Raw genomic sequence first — 15,408 nt, forward strand, 5'->3', positions numbered from 1 at the left:
GGCTTAAAACCAGAAACGTAATGTCTCACAGTTCCGGAGGTCAGAAAGTCCCAATCAAGGTGTTGGCAGAGTTGGTTTTTTCTGGAAGCTCCGAAGGAGAATCTGTTCCATGCTTCTCCCTAGCTTTTGTGGCTGATGGCAATCTCTGGAGTTCCTTGGCTAGTAGCTGTATCACTCTTATCTCCACCTCCATCTTCACGTGACCATCTTCCCTCTCTGTGTCTCTGTGTCTGTCTCTCTCGTGGCCTTCTTAGAAGGACACCAGTCGTAATGAATTTAGGGCCCACCCGAATCTAGTATGCCCTCACTTTAGCTAGTTACATCTGCAAAGGTCCTATTTCCATATAAGGACATATTCTGAGGCTCCAGGTGGACACGAATTTGGGGGAACACGTGTCAAGCCAGTACACAATGACATGCTCACATTTGACCTTCCTATACAAACCTGAAATAGGTAACTACATTCATTCCACAGTCTTTGGTCACCTCTGTCTCCTATAATTGTGCCTGCCATATATAGGTTCTCAGTCAGGTCTGCTGAATGATGAATGAATGAACCTTTCAATGCAGGACCAAAGCTCTTCCTTGTGGATCTGATCAATGGTGGCTACTCTCTTACATAAACCCCATCCACTATCTCCAGAGTTGTTTCCTCTAACAAGGATTGAGAAGGTAAAAGGAAGTAAAGATGCTTGCAGAGCAATCTGTGTGCAGAATTTTTACTTGGTATAATCCTCCCTGAGATCCTTTCGGCTTTCTCAGCCACATTACATTTAATTCAACCACTATTACTTTTAATATACTAAATTTGCTTTGGTGGCTTTCCAAAGGACCCTACCTAGATTTAGAGAAACCACTCTCTCTCCTTTCACATCCATATATAATCAGCTTATTTATAATAAGTACAAACTGGAATAAACAAATTTGGGGGTAAACACATGACACTACCTAAGCGTACAAATCAATGAATGAGAGCAGAAGTGCCCATGCTCACCACCTACAAACACTCCGTGCACTGGGGTCTCAGTGAGTATGATTCACGGGCGATGGGCAGCACCAGCCAGTGAGAGCTGATGAGAGGCCTCCTGCTACACAGGTCCAAATGCAGGGACTCACGAGGTGGAAGGAAGGGGGCGCGGGAGGGAGGAGGCAGCCAGCAGGGAAAGCTCTGTAAAGCAGTAATCTTTGAGCTGGGTTATAAAAAGTGAAGTGAGAGATTTCCATGCAGTTAAGGATGGAAAAGGGGCTTCTAATCAGGGGAACGAGTAAGGCAGAGGTGCAGAGACAAGAAGTAACCAAGCGCATGCACAGACCCTAAACTTTTCTGCACTGCTGCCACATGCCGTGCACGCAGGGAGGCGATGCAGCAGAGGAAGCAGGTCCAAATCACCATTGGCTTTGATACTCTAGAGAACATAGACTGGAGAAGAGGTTCAGGATGGAAGGAAAGATGGCCAATTAGGAAAGGCGCAGACATGGTGAGCCAGGGTGGTGGCAGTGGGCATGAGGGGCAGTGGACGGATTCTAGGGACTGCCAGGCTGCTGACATAAGAATGTGGGTGGCAGGGAAAGGAAGGTGGCTTTCCGAGACCTCCACAAGCACCTCACATCTCTGTGCTCCTGCAGAGCTATTCCCTTTGCCAGGAATACCCCTCCTCCTGCTAAAATGCACGGTGTCTCTGACACCTGGCACTGTGCATAGCATATTGCAGACTAAAAAGTTGTTGTAGAAATGAATGAATGAATATACACTTGTGTCCTAAAAAGAAAGATGATATAGATGAGAAACAAGTAATAATCTACTTTAGGCTAAAGTCAAAGTTTTTTGTTCAATATCCCAACCAAATATGGCTGGAGGGGCTGTTTAATTGAGGCTCCTGGAAGCATTAAAAAAAAAAAGGACAAATACTAGAGTATTTAACTCATTCCTTTAGTGAACATCTATGAAGAGCCAGGAACTCTTCTAAGTATGGGGAATGGGGTGTGGGGGCCCAGTTCTGAGGTTGATCCAAAAAAAATAAAGTTTGTTGATTAAACACTAGGGAAAGTTATGACCACCATTTAAAACTACTTTTGAGATTCCCTAGTGGTCCAGTGGTTAAGATTCCACCTTGCAATGCAGGGGACACGGGTTCGATCCCTGTTCAGGGAACTAAGATCCCACCTGCTGTGGGGCAATTAAGCCGGCGCGCAACTACTGAGTCCGCACACCACAACCAGAGAGCCCACATGCTGCCACTACAGAGGCTGCGCGCTCTGTAGCCCACGTGCCACAACTGGAGAGAAGCCCGCGCACTGCAGAGGAGGATGCGTGCCACAACTGAGACCCAATGCAGCCAAAAATAAATAAATATTGTTAAAAAGGGGCAAGATGGCAGAGGAGTAGGATACGGAGATCACCTTCCTCCCCACAGATACATCAAAACTACATCTACACGTGGAACAGCTCCTACAGAACACCCACTGAACGCTGGCGGAAGACCTCAGACCTCCCCAAAGGCAAGAAACTCCACACATACCTGGGCAGGGCAAAAGGAAAAACAGAGACAAAAGAATAGGGACGGGACCTGCACCCTGGGGAGGGAGCTGTGAAGGAGGAAAAGTTTCCAAACACTAGGAAGCCCCTTCACTGGTGAAGACGGGGGGTGGGCAGGGGGGAAGCTTCAGAGCCACGGAGGAGAGCGCAGCAACAGGGGTGCGGAGGGCAAAGCGGAGAGATTCCCGCACAGAGGATCGATGCCGACCAGCGCTCACCAGCCCGAGAGGCTTGCCTGCTCACCCGCCGGGGCGGGCGGGGGCTGGGACCTGAGGCTCGGGCTTCGGTCGGAGCACAGGGAGAGGACTGGGGTTGGCGGCGTGAACACAGCCTGCAGGGGGTTAGTGCACGACGGCTAGCCGGGAGGGAGTCCGGGAAAAACTCTGGATCTGCCTAAGAGGCAGGAGACCATTCTTTCAGGGTGCACAAGGAAACGGGATTCAGAGCACCACCCAAACGAGCTCCAGAGATGGGCACGAGCCGCGGCTATCAGCGCGGACCCCAGAGTCGGGCATGAGACACTAAGGGGGCTGCTGCAGCCACCAAGAAGCCTGTGTGCAAGCACAGGTCACTCTCCACACCTCCCCTCCCGTGAGCCTGTGCAGCCCGCCACTGCCAGGGTCCCGTGATCCAGGGACAACTTCCCCAGGACAGCACACGGCGCGCCTCAGGCTGGTGCAACATCATGCTGGCCTCTGCCACCGCAGGCTTGCCCTGCATTCCATACCCCTCCCCTCCTCCCCGAGTAAGCCAGAGCCCCCAAATCAACTGCTACTTTAACCCTGTCCTGTATAAGCAAAGAACTTATGCCCTCAGGTGACCTATACGCAGAGGCAGGTCCAAATCCAAAGCTAAACCCCAGGAGCTGTGCCAACAAAGAACAGAAAGGGAAATCCCACCCAGCAGCCTCAGGAGCAGCAGATTAAATCTCCACAATCAACTTGATGTACCCTGCATCTGAGGAATACCTGAATAGACAATGAATCATCCCAAATTGAGGAGGTGGACTTTGGGAGCAACTGTAGACTTAGGGTTTGCTTTCTGCATCTAATTTATTTCTAGTTTTATGTTTATCTTAGTTTAGTATTTACATCTTATTATCATTGGTAGATTTGTTTATTGATTTGGTTGCCCTCTTCCTTTTTAAATTTTTTTATATATATATTTTTTCCTTTTTCTCTTTTTGTGAGTGTGTATGCTTCTTTGTGTGATTTTGTCTGTATAGCTTTGCTTTTGCCATTTCTCCCATGCTTCTGACTGTCCTTTTTGGGGATTTGTTTTGGTTTTTTTAGTATAGTTTTTAGCATTTGTTATCATTGGTGGATTTGTTTTTTCGTTTGGTTGCTCTCTTCTTTCTTTCTTTCCTTTTTTTAAATTATTTTTTTTTAATAATTCTTTTCTATTTTAACAACTTTACTTAATTCTTTCTTGCCTTTCTTTCTTTCTCTCTTTCTTTCTTTTCCTTCGTTCTTTCTTTCTTTTCCTTCCTTCTTTCTTTCTTTTCCTTTCTTTCTTTTCCTCCCTCCCTCCCTCTTTTCTCCCTTTTCTTCTGAGCCATGTGGCTGACAGGGTCTTGGTGTTCTGGCCAGGTGTCAGGCCTGAGCCTCTGAAGTGGGACAGCTGAGTTTAGGACACTGGTCCACCAGAGACCTCCCGGCCCCAAGTAATATCAAACAGCGAAAGATCTCCCAGAGATCTCCATATCAACACTAAGACCAAGATCCACTCAACGACCAGCAAGCCACAATGCTGGACACCCTATGCCAAACAAATAGCAAGACAGGAACACAAACCCACCCATTAGCAGAGAGGTTGCCTAAAATCATAATAAGTTCACGGACACCCCCAAAACCACCACCGGACGTGGTCCTGCCCACCATAAAGACAAGATCCACCTCATCCACCAGAACACAGGCACCAGTCCCCTCCACCAGGAAGACTACACAACACACTTAACCAACCTTTGGTGTCTGCCTGGGAGCAGACACCAAAAACAACGGGACCTAAGAACCTGCCACCTGCTAAACGGAGACCCCAAACACAGTAAGTTAAGCAAAATGAGAAGACAGAAAAACACACAGCAGGTGAAGGAGCAAGGTAAAAACCCACCAGACCAAACAAATGGAGAGGAAATAGGCAGTCTACCTGAAAAAGAATTCAGAGTAATCATAGTAAAGAAGATCCAAAATCTTGTAAATAGAATGGAGAAAATACAAGAAACGTTTAACAAGGAACTAGAAGAACTAAAGATCAAACAAACTATGATGAAAACACAATAAATGAAATTTAAAATTCTCTAGAAGGAATCAAGAGCAGAATAACTGAGGCAGAAGAAAGGATAAGTGACCTGGAATATAAAATAGTGGAATTAACTACTGCAGAGCAGAATAAAGAAAAAAGAAGAATGAAAAGAATTGAAGACAGTATTAGAGACCTCTGGGACAGCATTATATGCACCAACATTTGAACTAAAGGGGTCCTAGAAGAAGAAGAGGAAAAGAAAGGGACTGAGAAAATATTTGAGGAGATTATAGTAGAAAAATTCATTAATATGGGAAAGGAAATAGTCAATCAAGTCCAGGAAGTACAGAAAGTCCCATACAGGATAAATCCAAGGAGAAACACACCAAGACACATATTAATCAAACTATCAAAAATTAAATACAAAGAAAAAATATTAAAAGCAGCAAGGGAAAACAACAGATAACATACAAGGGAATCCCTATAAGGTTAACAGCTGATCATTCAGCAGAAACTCTGCAAGCCAGAAGGGAGTGGCAGGACATACTTAAAGAGATGAAAGGGAAAAACCTACAATCAAGATTACTCTACCCAGCAAGGATGTCATTCAGATTAGACGGACAAATTAAAACCTTTAAAGACAAGCAAAAGTTAAGAGAATTCAGCACCACCAAGCCAGCTCTACAACAAATGCTAAAGGAACTTCTCTAAGTGGGAAACACAAGAGAAGAAAATGATCTACAAAAACAAACCCAAAACAATTAAGAAAATGGTAATAGGAACATACATATCGATAACTACCTTAAATGGAAATGAATTAAATGCTCCAACCAAAGACATAGACTGGCTGAATGGATACAGAAACAAGACCCATACATATGCTGTCTACAAGAGACCCACTTCAGACCTAGAGACACATACAGACTGAAAGTGAGGAGATGGAAAAAGATATTCCATGCAAATGGAAATCAAAAGAAAGCTGGAGTAGCAATTCTCATATCAGACAAAATAGACTTTAAAATAAAGACTATTACAAGACACAAAGAAGGACATTACATACTAATCAAGGGATCAATCCAAGACACAACTGTAAATATTTATGCACCCAACACAGGAGCACCTCAATGCATAAGGCAAATGCTAACAGCCATAAAAGGGGAAATCGACAGTAACACAATCATAGTAGGGGAATTTTAACACCTCACTTTCACCAATGGACAGATCATCCAAAATGAAAATAAATAAGGAAACACAAGCTTTAAATGATACATTAAACAAGATGGACTTAATTGATATTTTTAGGACATAGCATCCAAAAACAGCAGAATACACTTTCTTCTTAAGTGCTCATGGAACATTCTCCAGGATAGATCATATCTTGGGTCACAAATCAAGCCTTGGTAAATTTAAGAAAATTGAAATCGTATCAAGTATCCTTTTCGACCCCAATGCTATGAGATTAGATATCAATTACAGGAAAAAGTCTGTAAAAAATACAAACACGTGGAGGCTAAACAACACACTACTAAATAACCAAGAGATCACTGAAGAAATCAAAGAGGAAATCAAAAACTACCTAGAAACAAATGACAATGAAAACACAACGACCCAAAACTTATGGGATGCAGCAAAAGCAGTTCTAAGAGTGAACTTTATAGCAATACAATCCTACCTCAAGAAATAAGAAAAACCTCAAATAAACAACCTAACCTTACACCTAAAGGAATTAGAGAAATTAGAACAAAAAAACCCCAAAGTTATCAGAAGGAAAGAAATCATAAAGATCAGAGCAGAAATAAATGAAAAACAAATGAAGGAAATGATAGCAAAGATCAATAAAACTAAAAGCTTGTTCTGTGAGAAGATAAACATAATTGATAAACTATTAGCCAGACTCATCAAGAACAAAGGGAGAATACTCAAATCAATAGATTAAAAATGAAAAAGGAGAAGTAACAACTGACACTGCAGAAATACAAAGGATCATGAGAGATTACTACAAGCAACTCTATGCCAGTAAAATGAACAACCTGGAAGAAATGGACAAATTCTGAGAAAAGCACAACCTTCTGGGACTGAACCAGGAAGAAATAGAAAATATAAACAGACCAATCACAAGCACTGAAATTGAAACTGTGATTAAAAATCTTCCAACAGGGGCTTCCCTGGTGGCGGAGTGGTTGAGAGTCCGCCTGCCGATGCAGGGGACATGGGTTCGTGCCCCGCTCTGGGAAAATCCAACATGCTGCAGAGCAGCTAGGCCTGTGAGCCATGGCTGCTGAGCCTGCGCGTCTGGAGCCTGTGCTCCACAACGGGACAGGCCACAACAGTGAGAGGCCCGCGTACCGCAAAAAAAAAAGAAAAAAAAATCTTCCAAGAAACAAAAGCCCAGGACCACATGGCTTCACAGGCGAATTCTATCAAACATTTAGAGAAGAGCTAACACCTATCCTTCTCAAACTCGTCCAAAATATAGCAGAGGGAGGAACACTCCCAAACTCATTCTACAAGACCACCATCACCCTGATACCAAAACCAGACAAAGAGGTCACAAAAAAAGAAAACTACAGGCCAATATCACTGATGAACATAGATGCAAAAATCCTCAACAAAATACCAGCAAACAGAATCCAACAGCACATTAAAAGGATCACACACCATGATCAAGTGGGGTTTATCTCAGGAATGCAAGGATTCTTCAGTATACAGAAATCAATCAATGTGGTAAACCATATTAACAAATTGAAGGAGAAAAACCACATGATCAGCTCAATAGATGCAGGAAAAGCTTTTGACAAAATTCAATACCCATTTATGATAAAAACCCTCCAGAAAGTAGGCATAGAGGGAACTCACCTCAACATAATAAAGGCCATATATGAGAAACCCCCAGCCAACATCGTTCTCAATGGTGAAAAACTGAAACCATTTCCTCTAAGATCAGGAAAAAGACAAGGTTGTCCACTCTCACCACTGTTATTCAACATAGTTTTGGAAGGTCTAGCCACAGCAATCAGGGAAGAAAAAAAAATAAAAGGAATCCAAATCGGATAAGAAGAAGTAAAGCTGTCACTGTTTGCAGATGACATGATACTATACATAGAGAATCCTAAAGACGCTACCAGAAAACTACTAGAGCTAATCAATGTATTTGGTAAAGTAGCAGGATACAAAACTGATGCACAGAAGTCTCTTGCATTCCTATACACTAACGATGAAAAATCAGAAAGAGAAATTAAGGAAACACTCCCATTTACCACTGCAACAAAAAGAATAAAATACCTAGGAATAAACCTACCTAGGGAGACAAAAGACCTGTATGTAGAAAATTATAAGACACTGATGAAAGAAATTAAAGATGATCCAAACAGATGGAGAGGTATACCATGTTCTTGGATTGGAAGAATCAACATTGTGAAAATGACTATACTACCCAAAGCAATCTACAGATTCAGTGCAATCCCTATCAAACTACCAATGGCATTTTTCACAGAAGTAGAACAAAAAATTTCACAATCTGTATGGAAACACAGAAGACCCTGAATAGCCAAAGCAATCTTTAGAACCAAAAATGGAGCTGGAGGAATCAGACTCCCTGACTTCAGACTATAGTACAAAGTTACAGTAATCAAGACAGTATGGTACTGGCACAAAAACAGAAATATAGATCAATGGAACAGGATAGAAAGCCCAGAGATAAACCCACGCACATATGGTCACCTTATCTTTGATAAAGGAGGCAAGAATATATAATGGAGAAAAGACAGCCTCTTCAATAAATGGTGCTGGGAAAACTGGACAGCTACACGTAAAAGAATGAAATTAGAACACTTCCTAACCTAACACCATACACAAAAATAAACTCAAAATGGATTAAAGACCTAAACGTAAGGCCAGACACTATGAAACTCTTAGAGGAAAGCACAAGCAGAACACTCCATGACATAAATCACAGCAAGATCCTTTTTGACCCACCTCCTAGAGAAATGGAAATAAAAACAAAAATACACAAATGGGACCTAATGAAACTTAAAAGCTTTTGCACAGCAAAGGAAACCATAAACAAGATGAAAAGACAACCTTCAGAATGGGAGAAAATATTTGCAAATGAAGCAACTGCCAAAGATTAATCTCCAAAATATACAAGCAGCGCATGCAGCTCAATATCAAAAAAACAAACAGCCCAATCCAAAAATGGGCAGAAGACCTAAATAGACATTTCTCCAAAGAATATATACAGATTGCCAACAATCACATGAAAGGATGCTCAACATCACTAATCATTAGAGAAATGCAAATCAAAACTACAATGAGGTGTCACTCCACACCAGTCAGAATGGCCATCATCAAAAAATCTACAAGGGCTTCCCTGGTGGCGCAGTGGTTGAGAGTCCGCCTGCCAATGCAGGGGACACGGGTTCGTGCCCTGGTCCGGGAAGATCCCATATGCTGCGGAGTGGCTGCGCCCGTGAGCCATGGCCGCTGAGCCTGCGCGTCCGGAGCCTGTGCGTCCGGAGCCTGTGCTCCGCAATGAGAGAGGCCACAACAGTGAGAGGCCCGTGTACCGCAAAAAAAAAAAAAAAAAATCTACAAACAATAAATGCCGGAGAGGGTGTGGAAAAAGGGAACCCTCTTGCACTGTTGGTGGGAATGTAAATTGATACAGCCACTATGGAGAACAGTATGGAGGTTCCTCAAAAAACTAAAAATAGAACTACCATACAACCCAGCAATCCCACTACTGGGCATATACCCTGAGAAAACCATAATTCAAAAAGAGTCATGTACCACAATGTTCACTGCAGCTCTATTTACAATAGCCAGGACATGGAAGCAACCTAAGTGTCCATCGACAGATGAATGGATAAAGAAGATGTGGCACATATATACAATGGAATATTACTCAGCCATAAAAAGAAACAAAATTGAGTTATTTGCAGTGAGGTGGATGGACCTAGAGACTGTCATACAGAGTGAAGTAAGTCAGAAAGAGAAAAATCAAATACCATACGCTAACACATATATATGGAATCTAAAAAAAAAAAAATGGTTCTGAAGAACCTAGGGGCAGGGCAGGAATAAAGATGCAGACGTAGAGAATAGACTTGAGGACATGGGGAGAGGGAATGGTAAGCTGGAACGAAGTGAGAGAGTGGCATGGACATATATACACTACCAAATGTAAAATAGATAGCTAATGGGAAGCAGCCGCATAGCACAGGGAGATCAGCTCAGTGCTTTGTGTCCATCTACAGGGGTGGGAGAGGGAGGGTTGCAGCGAGATGCAAGAGGGAGGAGATATGGGGATGTATGTTTATGTATAGCTGATTCACTTTGTTATACAGCAGAAACTAACACACCACTGTAAAGCAATTATACTCCAATAAAGATGTTAAAAAATATATTAAAAAAACCAAGGGATTACAATTACTCCTCTAAAGGACACATGTATGTTATTGTTTAAAATAAAATAAAATTACTTTTAACGCTATAACTTCACGACTATATTGTTATCTTTGTTGCTGCCATATTTTCCGTATTTTGTTAGCAGTACACATTGTTAAAAAGTAAAGAAGTTTGTGAACATGTTTCAGAAAAATTGAAAAGTTATGCTCTACAATCTGGGAGGAAAGGAATAAAGAAAGGAGGCAATTCAAAGAGAAAAAGGTAAAATCGAAAGGACTGAGGGTAAGAGGAACCGATGCCCAAAAAGCTAGTCTGAGACCAAACTATGGTTATCGAAATCCCAATGCAACGGTTTTTGTGTCCCAAACAACACTTTGCCTTCCGAAGCCTCTTCACAGTGGGACAGTTTAGTTGCACAACTTGCAAAGTTCACACCAATGGGCAGTAATCTGTAGCTCTTTATTTCATTGACTATTGTCTACCAACTCATCCAATGAAAGGCAATTCAACCTGAGAGGAGAACCCAGGCTCTCCCTGACTCCAGACTGCCTGCGTAGACCATGACCAAACTCCTAAGGAAGTAACGTGGATAATGTACAATGTGTCATGAGAAGTAGCTCTGCTTTAGTACCCATTCCTCAAGATTCATAAAAAGTTGCTCCTAAACAAATACCAACAGAGCAATAGAATTTTCACTGATCCACCGCCGTCTTCACCCAGTGACCAATCAGGAGAGGGGTGGCCCCCAGGTTAAGGCTATGGTAACAGACAAAATTTTTAGAAGAAGTATGGAGACCCTTGCTGTGCCAAAATTTTTAGAAGAAGTATGGAGACCCTTGCTGTGCCAGGCATTGCCCTTCTCATCACTAGAAGTCTGGGGGATCTGGGGAGGGGGCCAGGGCAGCCAGGCAGCACTCACGGGGCTCAGGGTAGCAGCTGTTCATCAGCTAGTATGGAAGAATTTTGTATTATTAACCAGTAGGAGATAAACACCAACTCTGTGTTAAGGACCTTAGAATAGGGGTTGGCAGACCTTTCCTGTAAAGAGCAAGACTGTAAGTATTTTGGCTTTTGTGGGTCATATAATTTCTGTCATAACTACTCAACTCTACCACTGTAGTGCAAAAGCAGCCAGAGACAACACATAAATGAGTACGTGCCTGGGTATGTTCCAGTGTAACGACAAAAACGGGTGGCCAGACAGATATAGCCCGTGGGCCATAGCAGAGCTCACCATCCCACAGAGCAATCAAATCTTCAACCTCAACCTCATTAGCACAGTCTTACCAACTGATTTAATGAGCTGCCGATGACTCTTACGTGCATGCTTGATCTTTACAGACCCCAAGGGACCGAGTCAAGGGACTCAGCAGTCAAGGGGCTGCTGGACTGAGTCAGCAGTCCAACTGTCCCCACACAAATTGAGATACTCACCCAGAGAAATCTGTAGTGAGAATGCCATAGTGGAAGATGTATATTCGGCTGATGTGGCATATCGTAAGGTAGCCCATCGCTACAAAAAAGGAGTATCTGGAACCAAAAACACAGAGGATCAGATTGTTGCGCACCCACTCAGTCAACTTTCTCTTCTTTCTCTCCCTCACCCGCCACATGCAATTAGTCACAAAGTCCTATGTGGTCCATCTCCATCCCAGCCCATCCCCTCTCCTCACTTTCACACCCACTGCTCTGAGCCCTTCGTCTTTTCTCACCTGGACCACTGCAGTAGTTCTCAACTACGGCAGCGTAATGGAATCACCTGGGGAGCACCGGGCCCCACCCCCAGATACCCTGATTTCATTGGGATGGGGTGCACCTAGCAGGTATAATTCCAACGTGCAGCCAGCGCTGGGAACCACTGGCCTGTAAGGTCCTTCACTCAGATTTTCCTCTTCACAAACCATCCTGTTTACACAATGATCTTCCTAAAATACAAACCATCATCATACTGCCAACCACTCCCTTCCCAAAACACTTTGTTCTCTTGGCTTCCATTCTCCTTGTTTCCTTCCCAGCTCTCTGGTCAGTTCTTCCAAGGCGTTTGCTCAGCTCATCTTCCTCAATCTACTCCTTAGGTGTTAGCATTCCCAGTGCTCTGCTTAGGACCCTCCCTGCTGATGCCTGAGGCTTCAATTACCACCTACCTGCTCATGTTCACTCCCCGGCCTCCTTCAGAGACAGGTCCTGACCATCCTATAGTATAAACCCCCAATGCACAGACACACACCATTCAAAACATTCATCAACTTGTACATATAAAGATCGGTGATAATCTGATTAACTACCATCTCCTTTACAAGCCTGAAAGCTCCATGAAAGCAAGGATGGTCATGTGTGTTTCATTCACCACTGTGTGCTGAGCGAACCTACTGTGTGCTGAGTGAACAAACAATAAATGAATGTTACTGGTCTTAAAAGTCTCCAGTGGATCCCACTATCTAATCACATCAAAACTCCTGAACACAGCATCCAAGGTGCTTCGCATGCTAAGCTCTACCTTTCTTTCTGGACTCATCTCCAACCATGTTCCATATCCACCCTGTGTTAAACCACAATGGACTGCTCCCTTTCCACAACTACATCCTGCATTTTCAGGCCAGGAATCTTTCTCCTTCCTCTGCCTGCAACTCCTTGCTCCCTCCTATGGTCTGTCTGGAAAGTAACTATCAGATAAGGCTCAGCTCCAGTGTCACCTGGCATAGTCTTGCTGTATCCATCCCACCCCCACTCCCAACACAATTCGCTGCTCCAATGCCTGTATTTCTCTAGTGCTACATGCTAACATATATAATTATAATGTTAAAATCATATGTATGGATCTGTTTCCCCAACTCTGAGCTTTCATTTTTCTCCATCTCAGGAAAAAAATCTGTATCCTATAGAGTTGTCCTAGAAAGAATATATTAGCAATAATGATAGGAAATAGTAAATGTAATAGTATATTAAGTGATATACTAAATAAGGGTCTATAGATCAAAATAATGAAACATAATATATTTACGAGTGCTCAGCCTAGCACCTGGCACGAAGCAAGTACTCCAAAATTGGTAACTGCATCACCAAGTTCCCACATGAGGCCTTCCATCCCAGGAGATATTATATTCTGTTCCAGTTGGTTCATATGAGGTAAGTGACTACCTGTGATTTCTGCCCAACAGAGTGGCTTGGGAAGGAAACAGAAATGGTACCCCAAGAACTCTCTAGATAAATCCTGAATAACAACAATCAGTCCTGAAATGGGTTCGTTCCACATAGCTGCAAATATTACCTGTCCCCTCCTATTCCCAGCTATGCACAGGACAGGGCTCATAACTCGGTGAAAGGAAGAGGAAAACAATTCACAAAGAACCCAGAAATTCTAGTCTTGAAGAGAACTTAAGCTCAAACCACCACAAACCCTACATTTCATAGGCAGGAAACCTGACATGCGAAGAAGCTGCCCGGCTTTTCCAAACCCACAGTGCTGGAAAGAGCCAGGCTTCCTGACTCCAGCTTCTTGTTCTTTCCCAGCGGCAATAGGAAACAACTTCCATCCATCGGGAAATGTGAACCACTCCCTATTTCTGCAGTATTGGCAACCACACAAGCAAAGAATGAGGGGAAGAACTTGTTCTGGCATTTTTTCTTTTCGGTCTTATGACATGGCTCTCTGCTACCACAACATTATTTGGGGGAAACAGTCAGAGCCTGTCTGTAAAGTCTCTGCCAAAGCTGGAAGATTCCACTCCTGGCCGGAGACTAACCCAGAGAACCTGGAAATGCAGCTTGACCCTCTGCAAAACAGACTGCACCTCACCAACATCACACAAGTGTGGGGAAAGGTGACAAATTACAACTGGTAAGGTAGCTGGAAATGTGCTCTAGAGATGCAACAACGCTTTTATAAATCATTTAATTGCTTCCAACATCAAGTGCAGGAAAAGCCAGGCATCTTTACCTCCCAGGGAAAAAAGCATTTTGTCATAATATGAAGCATTTCCAAAACCAAATTATAGAAGTACGGATTGCCTATTTCCCGTCTGAAGGAATGACTCTATCCCCTTCAAGGAGGGCACTTAGAAGAGAGATGATTAGAATTCAAATTTCCAGAGCTCCTTTGAATACAAAGTTGAATGACTATCCAAGTTAAAAGCAGGCAAAAATATTTTCCCTTACAAATCAGAAATTTATTGGAAGTAATTACAAGATTATACACTCAAAAATTAAATTACAGTGCTTTTAAGAAGGAAAACGATTGTGCTAATAGTCTCATTAATCAAAGAACTTTCTGAGGCTGAAAGAAGGCATCTGCTTTTTAAGAGAAGCCATCAGAAAGGAAGCCATAGAAGGGTGAAGCTCTTTTCAAGTATACTCAGTCATTCCATAAATATTTATTGAGCCTTTATTTGTGCCAGGTATTGTTCTAGGCTCTGAGGCTATAACAGTGAACAGGAGAGAAAAGTCTTTGTTCCCACAGAGCTTCCATTCCAGTGTTACTGAGGCTGAATTAATTCTGAGGTTTCAGAAAGACCATGGGAAACAGAGACAGTGCAAAACAGCTCTTCCAGGTATCTCCCTGGATTGTTCAAGCGTGTAGTTTGCAAGGGAGAATTAAATTACTTCTGCACTTTGAAGTCAAAATAGCATAGTAAGAATATTTCTTCCTTTTTTTTTAAACACTTATTGGACATATGTAAAGTATACAAAATTTTGACCTATTTCATACTCAGAAAATCTCAGCCAAGTTCAAGATAACAGACATATCCATCACCCCCCAGGTTGCTTCTTTCACATCTCCCTGAGCCATCTCACCCCTGGTTACCTCTGATCTGATTTCTGTCACTACAGATTAGCTTGCATTTTTGAGAACAGAATTTGTGGGTCCTCCTTCATTCAGCATGTTGATTTTGAAATTCATCCATGGCATTGTGTGTAGCAATCATTCATTCTTTTCTATTGCTAAGTAGTATTCCATAGTGTGACCATCTGGGTTGCTTCCAGGTTGGTGCTATCACAAATGAGGCTGCCTCATTCGGACAAACTCTCTTTCACCTGAGTCCCAATTCACATCACACTTTTTTTCCGTAAAGCTTTCTCTGAAGACTCCCAGCATTTAAGGTCTCCCATCCCTCCTTTCTGATATCCCAAAGCACTTAGGATACGCCACGTGTGGCAAATGGGGAGGGCATCCCTTCATCCTAGAAATATATTTCAAAGATCATGAAAAGCCTCACCTTGCATCGTTC

At 42.8% G+C, this 15,408-nt stretch overlaps 1 protein-coding gene across 2 annotated transcripts in view; it reads right to left on the reverse strand.

Annotated features, from left to right (window-relative positions):
* The window catches only part of MBOAT1 (membrane bound glycerophospholipid O-acyltransferase 1), a 112,927-nt gene that overhangs the window by 40,698 nt on the left and 56,821 nt on the right, over positions 1-15,408 (reverse strand). For both annotated transcript variants that reach the window (XM_022586759.2, XM_022586758.2), the window contains exon 4: positions 11,618-11,713. In XM_022586759.2, coding sequence (XP_022442467.1) covers positions 11,618-11,713 — 96 coding nt within the window. The remainder of the gene's footprint in view (positions 1-11,617; positions 11,714-15,408) is intronic.

The sequence above is a fragment of the Delphinapterus leucas genome, chromosome 10 (assembly GCF_059928025.1).
Source record: "Delphinapterus leucas isolate spDelLeu-1000000601 "Yukka" chromosome 10, BTC_Dleu_Yukka2, whole genome shotgun sequence".
In the NCBI taxonomy this organism is placed as follows: Eukaryota; Metazoa; Chordata; class Mammalia; order Artiodactyla; family Monodontidae; genus Delphinapterus; species Delphinapterus leucas.